This window comes from Pleurodeles waltl, chromosome 7 (genome assembly GCF_031143425.1).
Source record: "Pleurodeles waltl isolate 20211129_DDA chromosome 7, aPleWal1.hap1.20221129, whole genome shotgun sequence".
Classification (NCBI taxonomy): domain Eukaryota; kingdom Metazoa; phylum Chordata; class Amphibia; order Caudata; family Salamandridae; genus Pleurodeles; species Pleurodeles waltl.
In genome coordinates this window covers 766,280,993-766,301,306 of record NC_090446.1, presented here as the reverse complement: position 1 = coordinate 766,301,306, position 20,314 = coordinate 766,280,993, and the positions used below count along the sequence as shown (strand labels likewise).

General features: G+C 40.8%; 1 protein-coding gene across 4 annotated transcripts in view; it reads left to right on the top strand.

Moving 5' to 3' along the window:
- Window positions 1-20,314, top strand: part of JADE2 (jade family PHD finger 2) — a 426,950-nt gene that overhangs the window by 280,854 nt on the left and 125,782 nt on the right. For 3 of the 4 annotated variants that reach the window (XM_069199256.1, XM_069199257.1, XM_069199260.1), the window contains exon 9: window positions 6,992-7,483. The exons of the other annotated variant lie outside the window; for it this stretch is intronic. In XM_069199256.1, coding sequence (XP_069055357.1) covers window positions 6,992-7,483 — 492 coding nt within the window. The remainder of the gene's footprint in view (window positions 1-6,991; window positions 7,484-20,314) is intronic. 4 annotated transcript variants of the gene reach the window in all.

The window sequence follows — 20,314 nt, the reverse complement described above, 5'->3', positions numbered from 1 at the left end:
GTCCAAAAAGTGTACCATTCCAAGTGGGACGATTTTGAGAAGCCAAGCTATCATGGCCTAAATGTAAAACCAAAACCCGAAATAATCAAATATCCTCTTGCTTGCCGTGGAATAACATGTTTTAGTGTGCAGGGGAGAGCTGAAAGACTGTTACCCCCTTCAGTTGGGGTGGGGGCATAACCATGCCCATACTGGTTGGTAGCCAGCAGCCCACTATTTTGTTTTTAATTCCCTGGCATCTAGTAGGCTTTCTGCCCCATCGGGTAGTGGATCGGGGGTAATTGCACCATTTGCCCACCTGTGGGCAGAACAACTTTGTCCCCATTTATTTGGGGAGGGGGTATGGATATACCCCCACCCTCTTTTAAAAAAAAAACGTTAATTGTGTCTGGTGGAGTTTCTGCCCCTCTGGGGGGCAGACGAGCCTTACAAAAATCGGCCGATCTGCTTGCAAGGGGGGGCAGAAATGGCCCTAAATAAATTCCCCCCCCCCCCCCAGGGGTGCGACCCTTGCCTAATGGGTCACTCCCCTTGCGTTAAATTGGCACAAAAAAATCCATGGTGTCTTGTGGCATAATAAAAATAGGCCGATCTGAACCCAAGGGGGGCAGAAATGGCCTTAAAACAATTTGCCCCCCCAGGAGAGCGACCCTTGCCTTAGGGGTCGCTCCCCTTAAAAATGTAAAAAAAAAACAAAAAAATCCTAGTGGCTTCTGACTCCAGGGGGGAGAAAAGGCCTAATACAAAAATTGCCCCTGGGGAGTGACCCTTATGCCAGTTTCATAAATCAATCAATATAGGCCAATCTGCCCACAGGGAGGGCAAAAAAGGCCTAATAATTAAATGCCCCCCCCAGGGGAGCGACCCTTGCCCAACGGGTCGCTCCCCTTAATATGTAAATTAAAACAAATAAACTCCCTAGTGCCTAGTGGGCATTGCAATCGGGCACCAGAAATGCTCAGAATTACATTGAAAGAAAGGAAAAGCCTTTCCTTTCTTTTGATGTCTCTGCCTTCCCCTCCTCCCGAGCGGAAGAGAAATGTTTAGCATTTCTGGGAAGTGACCTCTGATGAGGTCAGCACGCAATTGCGTGCTGTTGTCATCAGACGTCACTGTGGGGGAGAGGGGGGTCGGTTCAGGTTGGAAGGGGAAGCGATTCCCCTTCCATCTCTGACGGTGGTGTGGGTGGGAGGCCCACGGGGGAGCTCTAGCGCTCCCCCCCCTGGGCCCGATGCAGGACGAGCTGGTCTTGTCACCCGCACACGGGAACCGAGGGCGAGACCAGCTCGTCCCAGGCACCATAGAGGTTAAAAGGGACTTCTAATAACGTATCGAGAGACTGCAGTCCTGTTAATAATTTTATGCTGTTGATTCTGATTCTAGAGAGACAGCTATCAATGGCTTAAGGTACTGCAGCTATGCCAGAGGTCAGACATATTGGCTCTGCTTTCTATTTTAGAGTTTTGCAGGGCATCCACCAAACTCAAAATAAGGCCAAAAGTGTCTTTGATGTAGGATTTCAGGTTTTTTTTACACTGGGGAGTTTCACAAGTGGTATTTTTTAGGAACTGTATTTATTGAGTTTTAAAGAGGTAGCAACATACAACAATACACATTGCCTGTTTGGATCAAAAATATTGACATCACATAAGACATTGCACTCGGGGTGGAAAAGACGCTTAAATATGTCTGTTCCTGTCTCCCCATCCCCCCCTTTTTTTTTTTTTGCTTTATCTGAACCATTCCACCTTCTGGTGGCACCCAGTTTGGTTTTATGCCTTGTGCAGGTATTACTATCATTTATTATAGTCTGTAGATAACAGCTTTTCATTGCTGCTTTCTTGGAGGTATATTCCTTGTGGCCCTAAGTGGGTTTAACAACTGTTGAAACAGTTATTTGTTTTTCACTGAATACGTGCTTAATGCCCAAGAGATAGTTACCTGTATAATATGTTTCCTGCTCTGTGTAGAGCATCTTCTGTGTGCCTTATAGGCATTACTAGATACATTTGTGGTACTTTTAGAATCCCTTGAAAGGAGCTTATAATCATAACTCCCTGAGAGCCTTAGTACATGGCTTCCCGTTTTGCACTAGAGCCTATTTACGGTGAATCTTTCCTTTCTCCTTGCATTACTTATGCTTCTCTTTCTAGGGTAGTTCTACTTCTCCTGAGATATTCTTAATTTACCATGCTAACACATCCGTGCATCCTTGCTTTTCTTTAGCGAGCTGCTGTGGCTGTACCTCAGCAGCACAGCAGCATGGCTTCTTGTGTTCTCTATAGTATGGGAATTTTCTTCATCCTTGTACCCTGCTGGTCTTCTTAATGTGTGGCATCTTGCCTACATTCCTAGTTCGTGCGGGTCATGCTCACAGCACTCTTCTCTTGTGCTGCAGTCTTGATGTCCTTAACTCACTCTTCACTGCAAGGAGATGTGTTATACTTACTTATCACTTACAGCAAGGTCCTGTACCTTTGCTACTACAGGCACCTTTTATGTAAGAGGCCACACACCACCCAAGGCCTCAAGATGTCTACATATTTATTCTTTAGGTGCTGCCATGTAGCCATCATCTGTGTTGATGGCTATCTTCCATCTTACGGTGGATATCTGGTAGTTTACGCATATTCCTTGAACATTATGGTTCTGTCTTTCTTGGGATTGGTTTGTAATAGGGAATGGTTACTCCTTTTGGACACAGTCTCCCTGGTCGGTTCATTTTACTCTATTTCACAGGGTGTCATAATATTTCTAGCCCTCTGGGGGTAGTTTTAGCACTTATGCATTACTGTTAGGTTCCTTTCTACATAAGGGAATGTTCCCCTCTTGCTGTGTACCTTACTTCCTTTGGTAGATGTCCTTATACATTAGTATAATAATGAAGGCAGTAGGCGTGCTTTGTCTTATACCTTCCAGTGATTTTAATGTCTCCTATTTCCTGTAGGAACACTATTTCCTATAGTCAACAGTTGTTGCTCTTCTATAGGTTGTAACTCCTCTCTTGATACAGCTTTCAGTTTGTGGACATCCACTTTTATGGGGTTTTGTGCGTAGAGGACTGTGTATTTTATCTTTTGTTCCATACTTCAGACAGAGTTTTCACACCTGCTGTCTTCTTTTAAGCTTTTGATATTAGCAACCTGATTGTGAGCTAGTCAGTCAGTTGGCATTGGTTTAAATGCGTCAGCAGCCTTTACTTTACTGGGATATGTAATATCCTGCACACTTTCCATTCTATACATTACTTCTATCTTGCTGATTTCTCGACTCGGTCCGCATATATATATTTATCACATCATCGTAGTGATTTTTATTTATATATATATATATATATATATATATATATATATATATGTGTGTGTGTGTATGTGTATATAACTATATGTGTGTGTGTGTGTGTATGTGTATATAACTATATGTGTGTGTGTTTGTGTGTATATATATATATATATATATATCCGGGCCTTACATCAAATCCTGATGGTAACCCTTATAAAAGATAATCCTTCTTTCGTGTCAGTGATGCAACCACTAGACCGTCCCACAGCAACAGAAGCCAAAGTGATGAATAACACAACTATCATTTTACAAGCAAAAGTGCCTTTCAGTGTCACGGGAGATAACATTTTCAAACATCACAACATTATCAAAAGGCTAACACAAAGTCAATGCATCATGGATAAACATGGTTGAACTTTATATATATACATATATTTCCTTTTATCATTACATAGGCAATTATTTGTCTTTTCCTCCTATGTGTGGTTACACTTTGTAGATGGTCCCAGAGGTGGTGATATCATTATCTCTGGCAGGTTATTCTTAGGACAAGTGTTGTTTCTATACCAACAGTCGATGTTGCTGTCTTCACCATATTTCTATTGTTAAATGCTTTCTCCATCACACATGGGTTCTTGGGTTTCCCCCTTTCATCTTTCCTTTTACAGAGTGGGTTAGGCTAAAATAATGGCTTTCTATGGCAGAGAGCTATAGCTCAGTTGCATTGCCTGTTGACTCTGGGCCCCCATGCACTGGCTGATCCTTGGGTGCAAGTAGTTTTTATGTTAAAATTTTCTGTTATCTTCTGACACATTTTTGTCCCACTGGTATGGTAACGCTATACCCATGCTTTTCAATGCCTTTATGACTTTACTTGCCTGTAGTCCTTCCCACAGTTCTTATGATATGGCATATGTTCTTACTCATCTAAATTCTTAAGAGTGTCTTCTTTTTCTAGACCGGCTTGCTCTACTTAGTGACTTTTAGTAGGATGAGTTACGATCTGCATTAAAATCTGCTACACATTGGGCAAGAAGCATACCCCTGAGGACTTGTGTGCTTATTATAACAGGGCCAGATCCACAGCATTAGAATGCAGAGTCCCGGTCCTGGATATCTGCCAGGAGGCAATGTAGGCTTCCATGCACACAAGTTCTAAATATTACCATCTGCACAGTCAGATTCGTTGTGACCGGCATTTTGTCCATTCGGTCATGCAGTACTTCTTTATCTGAAATGGGTGTGCAATCCCACCTCTGGGGATGGTATTGCTTTGGTATCTAATTCTAAGGTAAGGAATCTGCGACTAGATGTCTCTACCAGATGAACAAGTTACTTACCTTCGGTAACACCTTATCTGGTAGAGACAGGATCTAGCTGCAGATTCCCACTGATTTCTAATGACAGGTACACCCCTTACAGAGGAAGCTCTGCAAACAGTTTTTTCTTTTTTTCTTAAAGATACCCTTACTGGCATTAAGATACCTTCATTTAGAGCTTGTAATTTATTGACACAGAGTTGGCTATTTTTGGCACACTATTTCTTAGGCAGTTTCTATAAGTGTTTCTGCATTTTTGGCATGGAAAACTGTCACCGAAGAAACTGACATCAACACATCGGAGAGGGGATTATGTGGACTCAGTCGTCGTCACAGCCAGTAGACGGTGTTGCTACAGAGTCGCAGGACACCCTCTTCCGACGTGCAGAGGTACATCTGGAAAAAAATCCGGATCCAGTCTGGCACCTGGGGAGAATTCTAATATAAGGAATTTGCAACTAGATCCTGTCTCTACCAGATAAAGGGGTTACTGAAGGTTAGTAACTTGTTCATTGCAGCCAAGCAGCACACCCAATGAGATGGACTGAGTCCTCTCCAGATAGCCCACAAAAATATCAGACTACGGTATAAAGACACTCGCCAAACACATCAATTAAGACCAAGTTCATAGCGAAGATAGTTTATTTATTGTTACTTAGCTGTTAGAGCTCTTTCCTGGGTTTACCCATGTATTGATTATCAAGAGATGAATGTGCAGACATAAATATCAATAGTCTTATTCGCAAAATAGTGCTTTTCTGCTGAGAACTTGAATTATAATTTGTAAATCAAAATGCCAATGAAATGAGTTTACCTATTTTTGAGATGATAATACCAAACCCGCTTTTCTTTAGGGGTTTGCCAAGTCATTAATTCTACTTTGGATAGTTTTTGTACTGTATTTTGATAAAGATCTAAAATGATTTAATTTGGGAATAATTTGTGCGTTTCTGATTATAACTAGTAAATTGTTAAGGTAGAGCTGGATATCAGTTGTTCTATCCAGAAAGAAAAGTTTCCTAAGTTATCTCATATCGCTATGACTAGTACAATTGATGAATTCTTGTTGAAGGAGTTCACTCTCGAGGACCGTTGGGAAACTCTGAATATGATCGTTAATTTTGCCATCCCATACATATTCCACATGGCTCACTTAATTTTGAAGAAGCTTGCAACAATCAGACATGCCATGATCCAAAATACACCAGGGTGGACAAGGTGGTTGTGATGTTCATAATATGGGGAACTGGAAATCCTTCCTTCGTGAAGTTTGTCTTAAACTGAAATATCATGATAATGCTTTCTCATAGGGTGTATTGTTTGCAGTCACCATTAATAGAAAGTTATCTTCAGGCTCCTTGATTTGATGGACATTACACTGTCTTCTATATGGACATAGTGATCATTCAGATAACTTCTTTGATCCTTAAAGTTGTAACTGAAAGTCACTGTCATATACTTTGTTGGTTTTGGAAACTGTTCAAAGTCTGAATGTGTCCATAGTCACGTTATTCTACTTCAAGAGAACACAGTACTTTAGAATTTCAGATAATTTATCAGGAGTTGACATACTGTAGGCAACAAGGCTTGAAAAGCTGCTAATGGGACTCTATAACCCACTGAGACTTCATAATCATTTCACTTTAGAATTAATGGCTTTCCAAAGACATTTGGGCATCACGTATTCTGGACCAACAACATGGGCTACTCGTGTTTTCTGTAGGCATTAATGTCTGGATGCATTTTTTCGCAAAGTTGCAGCTTGCATTGACAAGATGTATGCATCGTTTTTCTCCAGAGTCTTGACTCAGCATTTTTGGATTATGAAATCATGTTCCCAGCCATTTGGGAAGGAGGCAGAGCAGATTGTAAGGATATCAAAAAATGTACTTTTGTGGTAGTTCTAGTATGCTAAAGCCCAGCTCCCCTTCTTCATAACACCTACTCGGCTATCTCCTTATGCAGTGCATATCATGCTCCAGTCTTACATGTATGCAAAGTCAGGACCTGGGAGTTAGTTGTGCATGGACAGAAACCAAGGTCTCCCCATTCAGGTTTTTCAGAAGGTTTTTCTGATCCTGGCTTCAGTGCAGTCAGTTCCCAACCATTTATGTAGGAGGGGAACAAGGACATCCTTTCACTTTCCAACCTGGCCAATACTGTTGCATTGATGTTTTTCTCCTTGGGGAGGAGAGATGAGATTTTTTCACAGGTGATTTCTCTTATTAAAATACCTAGTGTGTCATTTACCCATTAAGGTTGTCTATTCCTAACGATGAAAGGGAAAGTAGTCTGATAATTGACCTATGCTATGCATTTTGTTTGGCCTGTGATTGTTTACACCACCGTATAGAGTTACTCATATTATGCTTTGTCTCTTTTCCCCATAGTGTTCCATGCCTTTCTGTATCACTGCATTTCATGTAACATGTGCATTTGACAACAATCTTGAAATGCGAACTATTTTAGCAGAGAATGATGAGGTGAAGTTCAAGTCCTTCTGTATCGATCACAGTAGTGGAACAACAAAACCAGAGGACTGTCGTCTGCCAAAACCACCTGCTCATGCCTCCTTGCTAGAAACTGATCAACAAACTAAACTGGACTTGGAAAAAGTAACATTAAGAAAACAAAAGCTTCAGCAATTAGAGGAGGAATTCTACGAACTTGTCAAACCTTCGGAAGTGGCTGAGAACCTTGACTTAAAGGAGTTACTAGTTGATTTCATCTATCAGTACTGGAAATTAAAAAGGAAGGCTAACTTTAACAAACCACTTATGTCACCTAAGACAGATGAGGTGGACAACTTAGCTCAACAAGAGCAGGATGTACTCTACCGACGTCTGAAACTCTTTACACACCTTAGGCAAGATCTAGAAAGAGTAAGTCCAACATTCTGTATGACTTCAACCAAGGTTATTTGTACAATATCTGCTTGCAGCATTTTGAATTTCCCACACATTAAATGTACCTTCTGCTCAAATTTTAATAGTAGTTAGGTGGCTGCCATATATTTTATCTACTGATTTTGCATTTGATTATTTATTGAGCTTTTGTTTTCATTTGTTTTCTGCATATTGATATCCCTTAAACCTCTGAAGTATGTAATTCCAATATAGACAATTTTACATACATAAGACACTCATTAGGTGGGTGTAATTTGTCTTGGGATCACTGGTGCTCTGTTAACTCACAGATGTCTCTGATAGACCTGAGTATTAGTCACATGCCCTACAGGCCTTCTTCACCGTTGAAAAATAATTTCCCTCTGTTGGTTCCATAGAGCCACACTCCAGCTAAATCTGATTTTAACCAGCTCTGATATTGTACAGATTAAGAAATATGCAGAAGACGTGTTGGGTTAAGTCTTTGTATGCACTGTCACAGTTTTTTTCCTTACCCTTTGCATTATGGTCTGAGGATCTGCGGGGTAATAAATCTTGCAACTGTGAACAATCAGCATGTCTCTTAAACTGCAGGTAGAGCCAGAACCCAATTCCACAGTGGTGTGTTGAACTGGAGTCTCAGCAGTTCATTTCAAAAGTAGTTGACTCTCAATAGGATAGTACAATAATGTTTTTTAGGACGTTACAATACAATCACTGAAATATCTTTGCCATTCCCTTTTCCAGGATAGTCATGCAGAACAGAAAAGCTGGGTTGTGGGATTTTGAGGAAACGTAATCAGTTGCCAATCGTTTCTGAAGGAAGGAAGGATAGTTGACCTGTGCTGAAGTCTAACAAGAGTCTGGAAAGTAAAGTTCTCCACACCAAGGTGATATTTCTAAACCTCTTAAATGCGGAGAACAAGGCTTTCATGTCCTTCTCATTGCCTCTGCATTCCGGAGAACATCAACATCTTGTCCTCTGCATAGGTGCAGAAAATCCTCCTGGTGCTTGCAACAAAACAGTTTTCTGTTTTTGTAATCTTAGAGCACAAGGGAGGAGCTTCCTTTGCATCACAAGAATAGCATTTTCCCCACCATGTGACAAGCAGCACGCACAGCTTCGGACAGTGCAACATTCTCTAACAGCCTCAACAGACTTTCTGACCCTTGCCCTGGTGTTTAACCCCGGTCTGTCCTACATGGGGAGTTAGAAAGACCACAACAACAGGGTTATGCAGGGAAAAAAGAATGGAGTGGGGCATTGTGCCCCGGAATAGGGCCATGACACCACGACCTGCCCTCTCGGAGGCTGTGTGTGTACTGTTTTTATCAAGAGAAGCGTGTGAACTCTGGTTGGCAGGAATTGTGTGGATCCCCTCAGATTCCTGAACTTCCCCTCACAGAAATCTGAGGTAAATAATGTGCCAAAGGTTGAGTGTTACAGGGCATTCTGAATAAGAAACTGTTTTGGAATCCATGGAAGTCCGACACTCCTGTGTATCTAGCAAAAAAATAATTACTACAGTTTGGCTCTTTTATTGGTTCTCTGGAGGGGAACCCACAAACTGTGAGTACCTTTGGAATCCCCACAGTGTGGGGAAAAGGGTGCATATTTGGACTTGATGCCTTCTATGAACAAAGCATGAAATTCCTGAAACAATTTAAAAGGCTCAGTACTTGTGGGACGGGGGAGCCTCACCTATTAAGGGATTGCAAAGTACTGTTCTTGCAATATTATTTCTAGTAAAATAGCCTTGGAACACCCTGTAAAGATCTGCCCCCTTCCGCCCCCCGCTTCCACCCCCCGCCCCCATTACTTGTCCATCATTTTTGTTAATCCGCAGTTTGTTTAGCAACACTTTCCAAGACGCAGAATTTATGAAGGAAAAACACACAAAAGGCACAAATCAGTAGCACCGCATTCCGAGCAACGTAAGTCACACCTAATAATAAAAATGACATCCAACACTGCATTTAATGCTACACATTTTTGTCTCCCTTTCAAAGCCAGCATTTCCCAAATCCCTATAAGACTCGCACCAGTGTTACCTACTTCTTCCCAGAAACCACTTAAACTGGGGCAGAGTTCGATGGTACGGAAAAAAACACCCTACCAACGACCGCTGAGGCACGGATCAGTGTCCATTCTCCCAAACGTTTTCAACCTTGTTCGAGAATAGAATACTTTGTGTAGCAACCTTTGTTTAATTAGTGTGAATCCTGCAAAATGGCTACTATTTTGGGATGTTGTAAAGTTTCCTGAGGTTCAGTGTCATCGTGATCCCCGAGAACTGACACCCGCTGATATATAAATTTTTCTAGATTGCCTTGAGTTGTGGTAATCAGAGTTTTGTGAATTACAGACTACAGTTTTGGATTTCAAAGAATACTTCGTATTTCCTTAACACGTGTTTAAATTGCAAGTATCAGAATTAGATTATACTCTTCTTGCAGTTTTTAAAAGTTTTTTTAGGTAATTTGAACCCCTTACATCTCCCGAGTTTCTCATCACTTCCCGTTTTTCATATCCTTGCAGTCTCCTCAGCTATGTCAATCCAGTATTTGTCAATAACACATCCAGACCGGTTTACCCTACCATCCCAGTTTAATTTTTTATAGCTACCTTCCATTGCCCTACTACTAATTGATTGTGTTTTGAGTGTTTAATCTGAGCTTCCCAAAATAACACACTGGGTACCCCAGGTCTCCCAGAACGCATCTATTAAACCTAAGTGACAGTTCTTCTTGTGACGGTGATGGTTTATTACCTCCAAGTCCAATGCCTAGTAGTACCTGCGTATATGAAGGAGCGAAGTACCACCACCATAAACACCTTAAGCCAGTATAGTTAGAACACTTTTCCTGGATCCTCCATCCGAAAGTAGGATATGTATTATTTTTTGGGAAAAGTCTTCCAGTGTGTTATACAGTGAGTTTTCTAGCTTGTGGGGAAATTGCACAAGCCGAACCATTTCAGAAATTCTGCATTGCCACATTAGTGAGAGGCATTATCCTCCAATGTCTGTTTTGGATGGCCTTCAGTGCCATGTATATATATATAAAGTGCGCCTGAGAAAGTCTCCTTTATTTTTTATTACATATATAACAAGGTATTTAAAACCCTACAACATTACTTTAAAGAGAATTAAGTGGTCCGATAGTGTTCTGAGCACTGATAATCGAAGCAACACTAATTCGCTCCAGTTGATATTATAACCAAAATACCTAAAAATTCGGAATACACAAGTTCCTGATTATGGATTATCTGAGTCATAGAGAAACAGGATGTTATCTACATAAAAAATACATCTTTCTTCCCATGACAGATGCTATTTAAGACCTGTGATAGAAGCATCTCTCCTAACTCATAGGAGAGGTATAGCTAAAAATTGCCTAATCCAGTGCTTAATTGTAAAAGGATGATTGCCGTTGCCCACAGCTCTGCCCTGGCAGCACTATTAAAAATCCCCTCACCGAATGCCAAGGCTGCGTAGTGTTGAATACAACCCAGGCCATTCCCAGACACCCACTAACCCTTTATCTCACTCCTATCCAGGACCTGCTTTCTCTCCTTGTGCCCGTTTTTTTACTTTTTCGTACTCTTTCTTTTCCGTTTGTGAGTTATTGTCTTGCAGTCAATATCTGATGAGGAAAAATAGGTGCTGGTACCGGAAAATGAGTGCCAGTCACCCACTTTTTTCCAGAATGTCTGATGTCTGACCATGTGACTGATTCAACGCCTTTAGCTGCATCCAGTGCAAGAATCCTCATTTTTTTTTAAACAATCATATTACCACCATGCATCAGTTGTGTATGAATCCAGTCTGAACTGGGTGTTCCTATGATGTTCTAATGTTGACTCTGATGGATAATTCCAACCACAGATTCCTCACCATGTGGCTATCTTCAGGCACTAGACTGGATCCAGAAGATTTTGTCAGCGTAGCTCAATTATTTGAAATTCTTTTGCAAAGTATGCCTTTACTGAGGGCGACTGCCTACTCCCAAATTGGACATAACAGGTTTAAGGCCTCCCTCAGGCAGTCCCCCTGCAGAGATACTTACATTCAAAAAGATTAATGTTAGAAGACATTACAAAGTTCCAACAGAAGAGTATTTTTACTCCATACAATTTTCTCTAGAAGAACATTCAGCACTCACAAAACTCAAAACACATATTCCACCGACTATAAAACCTGTTTACAAAGGTGGAGGAATCGTTTTGCAGTGTAAAGAGGTTCATAAATACCAGATCTACCACCAGCTGTCCAATTTAAAACAAAGGCTCACAAGAGACGCCACTCGTGACATAAAATTGGAAATTCTTAAAATCACAATTGTAGCAAAAGAAGCTAGGTACCTAAGCGCCAATAAATATAAGTTCTTAAATGTAAAGAACCCTAGAACACTTGTCATCTAAAGCCTCCTCAAAGTCCACAAGGATACGAGCAAAACCCCTGACATGCCCATTATCTGCAGTTGCAGCTCCGTTCTGGAAACCACATTGATCCTTTCACCTCTCTGACTGACTGTTACATCTCTGACAACATGGATTTTATCAACCAGATGGAGAAAACGCCATTCTCGCAGTCTGACAGTTTACTCACTACACTTGATATTGAATCACTCTGTTCCAACACACTGCAGGATGAGATCATTGATGTTATAAAGAACCTCCTCGACACAAGACCTTGGCCACACTAGGTACCCACACATTCCTTATTTCCTTACTTGAGTTGACATTAACCTGGAACTACTTTATTTTGACAAAGAGTTCTTTTTTTCTGATCAAAGGCACATCTGTGGGAGCCATTTTCACTCCTAACGTTGCTATTTTATATATAGAGAACCCAAAGAACCTCTATCATCTTGTCCCATACAAATCTGTTTAGAAACCAGGTCCTGCTTTGGAAAATACATAATAACGATATTTTTCTTATCTGGGAATGGACATGATCCTCTCTCATTTAATTCAAGAGCTGGCTGAACCAAAACTGTAGTGGCCCTAAATTCATTACGCACCACTATAGTAATGTCGAAATTCCATTTCTTGACTTAACTTAAAAAGTGGAAGACAATCAACTTTAAACTTCTCTATATTGAAAACCTACAGAAAGAAATAATCCTTCCCTATAAAAGTTATCATCCACATTCACTTTGGGACTCATTGTCTTACAACTTGTTTCTGAGAATCCTTCACATTCTTAAGAAAAAGGTGGATTTCTTTAGTGAGGCAGAGATTCCAACTGATAAACTCCTGGTGCAAGGCTACCATAAAGGCTTGGTAAACACTCAGCAAAAATAACTTAGTATTGCCCTAGTGGCACTTAATTGGCACCACAAACTACAGAAGAATCTGAGGAACTAGTATGTACCACTAAAGTTCCCCAGCATTAAATGAGGCTCTAAATGTATTCGAAAACACTGTAAAGGACTGGCACCTGATGATCTTGCATGTGATCCACCAAGGTTTTCATACAAAAAAGTTAAACATTTAAAAGACCACCTTGTCCATGCGACCCTGCTCCAGGAGATGACCCCAATTACCAACCACTGTGGCATTCCGCCCATGGTCTTACATTCTAAATGTGAACATTGCTTTGTATGTTCCCTACCTATCAAGACGAAGGTGCTTATGCACAATAATATGATTGTGCCTCTCAAAAGATTCTCCAATTGCACCACATGTAATGTTGGTAATGGCATATTTTGCCCATGTAATTTATTTGCTTTATATAGCCAAACTATAGAAAAATCAAAATCTGCATTTGTCAACACAGAAGCAAGATCCGATGCAAATTCCTGACTACACCATTGATCACACATTACATTGAACATGGCCCCCCAGAGGATGATATCCGGTAGCAGGTTATTTTAACTGTTATCCCTGAAAGAGGTGGTAATTTCAGCTTCTAAACAGGGAAGAATTGAGAGTGATTCCCAAAATGGACTCTGACATCCATATTAAATAGACAAGAGTACTAGCCATCAGTGATCTGCTGATTTCAGTGAGAACTCCAAGTGTTCACAGTTCTTAACGTGCAGTATCCACAGAGACATAAGTGGTATATATTAACCTCCAGGATTGGCCCACGGGATGACAACATCAGACATTTGGTGATATACTTGGGTCATGGTGGCATCATGTTTAGCCCGAATATGTCCCTCCTCAAAGACTTTTAGGATGTTCAGGAACTTTGTTCGTTATGCAGGTTTCTTGCATTGATTATTTTTCATTGTTCAATGAATGATGATATAGCATTGTTCCAATTCTTTCTGCTTCTCAATTCCACCTACCCCCTTTCAGGAGTATTGTGTTTACTTTATCCTTTTTATTATGGTCCTGCTGTCTGCCTTAAAATATCGAGATTCTATTTATCCTCCAGGCTCCCCATTTTACCACAAACACCTCTAGGCCGAATTTGCTTCCCCCGGATTGTAGCCACCCGCTCCCATTCAGGAGATTTTTAACTAGATAGACTGTTCTCTTAGGTCCTGCTTGTTTTCCCCTCACATTTCATTTATACTCCATCTTGATACTATCCACTTAAAAATGCCACTGCTCTAACTCTTAACAGATTGGTCCTTCCTTGATTCCATTGCCACAGCCCCCATATTTTTGTATGCCCACCTCTAGACCGCGTATGCTTCCTCCCAATTGCAGCCGTCCTCTCCCAATGAGCTTTTGAACATAGACAGACGACCGCTCACTGGAGCGCTTACATACATTTGCGTACAGGGATCTGTTATAGTAACTTTTTGTTCTTGGCATGCCACCCATGCACTACTCGAATGGTGTGCACTGTAACTTTACTGGCACCACCATGGAGTGCATACATTCCGGATGCACTCTGCACATGGCATTACCACGGGATGTGTTTTTTCTGCCGTCATCCTAAAGTAATCCATTTTCCTTGTTTCACTCTCCATTCTACTGCATTCACACAGGCATGATACCTACGGAGCATTTTCTGGCCTTTAATTATATGGAAGTTATGTATAGGGTTCTGTAGCCCTACATTTTGGCCTCTCTTTTCTTACCTTCTGTTTTTTTCTACTAATTTCAACTCTAGTCTCAGGCTCCACCATTCAGAATCCTGATGATGATACCATCAAAACGTCATTGACTGTGGCAGAGACCCTTAAAAATATTTTAGATCCTCTATTAATGGGTCGTGCTGTTTTTGTTCTGTACTTTTATTACATGTGAGTTTCATGTTTAAGAGAGCACTGAGCACGATTTAGTCACTGGTATCCACTGCGTCATAGTAATACATACTCCGTTTTTCATTTTATGATTAAATTCCAGTTGGATGTGTTATCAGTTGTGTAAAAAGAAATATAGCTTTATTTCGGCCGAATAGGCTATAAAAGCACTCGTAAATATACAAAACACCATTCCATAAATTACAGACTTGAACTTTCACACACAGTACTACTACTAAAACACGATAAATTAGGTAACAGCCTTTAAAACACTACATTAGTTCAATATACACAGTTAAATACTATACTGTAAAATACAATAAGATATATCCTAACGATAAAAGTACACCATATAAAAACCCTACTGTATAAAATAGCTTTTCTCCCTCCATCTGGGGGATCGATCAACTCATTGTCTCTCAACGATGTACCCACAGTGATTAAATATCGACCCATCGCACATGTCACATCAAAAAATCTCATGTCTATCAGTAGATCAGTTAATGGGCTTTAGGTATTTTGCCCGTTGGGTTAAAAACCATAAGCAATCAATAAGGATGTGGAGAGAATTAATTCTCACACTAAGATAACATTGGCATATTTTCTGTTCATTTTGTAGAGCCTCCCGATTCCCTGACATAAAAACTAAGTTTATTCCACAACTAAACCTTAATATACTCTCGCACATCTTATTATTTGGGATTTTTTTCATAATTCTCCCAGGAATTTAGCAAATGGAAAACTGACCATTTGTTGCTTAGGTACAACCGATCCTAATCCCTGGAGACCTGTTTTAATAATCTATTGAACTCTGCCTTACTTACCCCGTCTCATCAATACCCCGTGTTACCTGTATATTTAATATCCTCGTGCAAGCCTGAATTCTTTCTCTTACTTCCCGTGCCCAAGATAATTCACTTTGTAATATCTCCTTTTTACATAGCAGGGATATTTGAGATATTCCTGCATTATCCATTCTTGTCCAAAATGTTAATATCTCTACACAAGCAATCTGTGTCCCCCTTAATAAACCTGTCTCTACTCTAATCGCCTGTGCCATGGTGGAGGAGGGGAGGCTAAGTAGCTTTTTCAGGCGCCTTCCTTCTTCCAGGTCCTATACCCCCTATACCCATCACCTCCCCGCCTACATAAACTGAGGTCTTACCATAGCTTGATAGGCTCGCAATACTGGTTGAAGAGATGGTCCCCCATATCCTTTATCAAATTTCCATAGCCCCTAATTGACACCAGTGCCTTATCCTGTGAGGAGGCAAGATGGTCCTTCCAATCTAAATTATACGAAAACCATACAGCTTGGAATTTATATTTATTCACGCTCTCTATTTTAGTTATATTAATTACCCATCTCATATTCTTCCCTTCATTCCCTATTTTAAGCACTTAAGATTATTCCATATTTATTTTCAATTTTTTCCTAATGCAATAACCCCCAAATATGTTCAACTTCTGTTGTAGTCCCATCCCTGTCCGATCAAAAATCACCAGATCGTCCACATGCAAAAGACAGCTAATATTTTTGCCATTCATTTTAGGACTAAAAACATTTGGCAAGCTTAAAACTTCGGGGAGATCAGCGGGAAACCAGGAGAACAATGTAGGGACCAATACATATCCTTGCCTTAGGCCATTTCTTAGATTTATTTTCCCTGAGAGAGAGAGAGAGAACCTGCACTGTCCAGCTCCACTTAGGCCCAGTTTTCCCTATGCAGTTCCCGCAGAATTAAAAGCAAATCTTTTGGGATCCCATATCTCTTTAATACCTCCCACAGCAGAACCCGATCAACTGAGTCGGAAGCAGAGCTAAAATCAACAGAACAACAGTAAAGTGCCACCCCCGCCCTATGGATTTCTTTGCAATGGCCCATAAACAGTGATCCATAGTCAAATGACTCTTCTTAAAACCCCCTTGCTCCTGGGGAATGATCGAATTTACCTCCACCCAATTCTTAATCATCTTCAGTAATATTTTTGAAAAAATCTTTTACCCCTGTGTCCAGCAGGTTAATTTGCATATAATTCCCCGGGAGAGTGTAGACTCTTTTGTGGAATGGTTTAATCACTGTCCCCTTTTAACTCTCCAGGAATCTTCCTGTTGCCAGGAGTTCCTGGAAGACAATATAAAACAATCAAGACAACCAATGTATATTAATTTTTATTACCGCTGCCAGAGCATTGCCAGAACATTATCTGGGCCTACAACCCTAGTGAGCTTTATCCTCTCAATAGTTTCGGAAAATCCCATCTTTGTTTCCTTTTCAATACTAAACGTGGAGGGGCTCGGTTCTGCTGGGACACCGTGATTATATGTCTCCTCTAAAAATTTAACCCACACATCCTCTCCCACTTGTCCCAAAATCTGCTTTTGTAGGAAACCAGACCCTCACTGTACCAACCTCCAAAATTTCCTAACTTCATTAGACTCTTTAGTTTTTATCATCACATCCCAACATTTTGCCTTTGATTCTCTTTTCTTTCGCGCTACCAAAATTCTGAGTTCCCTTTTTAAACTAAGAAGCTGCAATCCCCCCTAAATTTCTTGAACGCCCTTGTTATCTTTCCAGTTTTCTAATATTACTTTTTTGTAACCTGCATTCTTTATCAAACCAATTATTTGTTCATACTTCCTAGCTTTATTTTTAATTTGTCTCATATAAAAAATTCCTAACTTCGGCACGCCATTACCTTATTTATTACATCCACATACCCAACTAAGGGATCTGAGAGAACATCCGTAAGATCTAACTCACTATAATTATACTGCAATTCCTTTAATAAACGTAGGTGCTTTTCTAAGAGCCTCATTCTTAAATGCTTGGAGCAATCAATATTAGTTCCCTCTTCTGTCTAGGAGCAAAATCCATTTTAATAATAGTTCTTAGAGGATAATGGTGCTCCCCTCCACCCACAGGACCTCAATACCCATACCGGTACAAACACATGGGCTCATCTGATTGCCTCATTTAAATGTTTTTCTACCCAGGTTATCTGAGGGCACACAACCATTTAGGTTCACTAATCCATTTGACAAAATAAAATCTAACAATATCCTTCCCATTTGCCACGTTATGTGGCATACAGACAGGTTGTATACTGAAGGCATCCAGGCACTCCTCATACTTTCCATCCACCAACTTGGAAAGCAATTTATGGTTGAAATCTCCCATCATAATGATCGGGGTTTGGGGCAACAGCGCACCTATGGTGATAACATCGTCCTTGAACAGTTCCATCTGTCCGGTATAATCGGAGGTACCACACACGTTCATATAAACATTTAAAATGATAATATATTTATTTTTCCTGCCTACATCCAACAGTTGAATGCCACAGGCTATTATCCAATTACACTGCGTTTTCATCTTCCACACCCTTTTGGCAATTTGTGTAGAGACCAGAGTTAACAATCCCCCAGAAGGCAGACCTGCATTTTGTTTTTACGGCCTCATGATAAATCCCCAGGAAACCATCCAGCGTTGAAGGTTCTCTGCACTGCTATGTCTCCTGGAAACATAGAATAGAATACTGCCTTATAATTCCATAAACAGTTTGCCATTTCCTTCTGGTACTAGACCCATGTATTTTCCAGGAGAACAAACTAATGTTGCACAGAGGAGCCTGCTCCTAATCCATCCTACTTAAATCACAAGCTGCCTCCTCCATCTCCAAACAATCGTACCTATTTGGTTCAAGTGGAATTCCCCCAAATTCATTTTTATAATGTGAAGGTATAGTGACCATAACCCTACCTCCTCTTTTTTCCCTAACTAGTCTGTTACTAATAGAACCTTCGTGCAGCCCCTATTTTACTTTATTTGACTTTAATCCACCTTGATGATTATAGAACCCTAGAGTGTAACTTGAGGGATATTCCCCACCTATTTCCCCAGCCAATTCCCCAGATATTTTCACCCCATGGATCTGTAACTCGCTTTCAGAGTTGAGAATGGAATCTCTAACGAGTCCTGATTACAACAGGAGCTTTGTGAAGTCTTTACCATCTCTATTCTGCAAAACGCCTACCTGTTTCAAGTCGGTTGTTGAAACAGCCTTTAAGCTAGGACACGGGGAGAAAACTTCAAGGATCCTTGAGCTATTTAAGGGATTTAATTTCCTTACCCTTTTCCCTCGGCATCCACCTGATGTTGGTTCCAGATAGACACATAAAGAGTTTGTCTCCTTCTCATCAGCTTCCAAAGTACTCCATACTGACCCCCCTACCTTGGGCTGCCCCCTGACACTATGCTCCTGTAGATCTATACTTCTTATTTTACTAATATGTGCTTTTCTACACACTTTCTCCTGATCCCCAATTTCACATTCATCACAGGATGCCTCCCACTACCCATCATTACACACTGGTTGCACTTTCTGGCTTCTCCTGCTCAAGTCCACTTGCCATGTACTTGAAGTACAATTTGTTAAATTATATTTACTGGTACTTTCCTGAACCTTGGTCTTAACCTTAACCTTAGTCTGAGACAGGGTAGTTAAGCCTTTTTTAAATAATATACTCACTCTATCCTTAACACTATCACTCATTCGATCGCCCCCTATAGGGTTAAACTGAAAAGCTTTCTTTGTTCTCTCTCTGCCTAAACTCTCCTGCCCTCTTTTCTTTGATCTTTTACACCTCCCTCGGGATCCCAGATAAGAGAGGGTCCTATATCCATACCGATTTCCCCTTCTTTTTATTAACATCAGGCATTTGGAGATATAGACAGATGGTTTCTCCTTTAATACTGGCACTTTATCTCTTGGACTAACTAATTCATTCCCCTCACACATTGAACTTCCAACTTTACCCTCCTCGTCCGGACATGCGTGCCCACTCCACACTTCGACAGGTCTCACCAGGTTGAGCATACAGTTATTAATTTGCTTTAACTCCGAGGCTATCCACTGCAGGTAAATCTTCTGTGACTTCAACGTATCTGAGTTCAAAACCACAGCTTCAAGGATACCCTGTAATGTTTTTTGCATCAGAACCATCACATCTAACATTGAAGCAGAGGAACAGGGGTCAACTGCAAAGTCCGATGGAAACTTGGGAATAAGGTTTTCGTCCCTGAGGGGATTGAACTTGGTGGCAACTCCCTCGGCTTCCCATTTACACTATGTTGAGTGACCTGGGTTATGGCTCCACTTGCGGAAACTTCCTCCATATCCAATCTTTCTTGGTCCCACAATTCTTGCAAAATCTCATGGGAATGAACACTCCCGAAGCTCCTCACTTGGAGGCAAGGTGATTAGGATAATCGTGGTTCCAAATGGTACATACCCTCATCCAGTGGAGTCAGGAGCAGGGAATCCCCTAACTTTTCCTTGACTGACGACTGAGAGAGAACACTGCCAGATGTATGAGACATTTTTTCAGACCTTTTTTCTAGTTGAGACACCTTTAAAGTGTTTCCCCACAAACTACATAATAGACCTCACCATTGGCGGTGCCCCTTCTGGATCGTCAATAACCTCCTCCCGTAAACCTCCAAGCCCTGAATGACCCCCAATGTTGTAATGTCCTCCTTATCCTTAGTACTAGGGGAGGTTACTTGAACATTTATTTTCCTCCCCTTCCTTGCTCCTGCAGCCTTGTGAGTT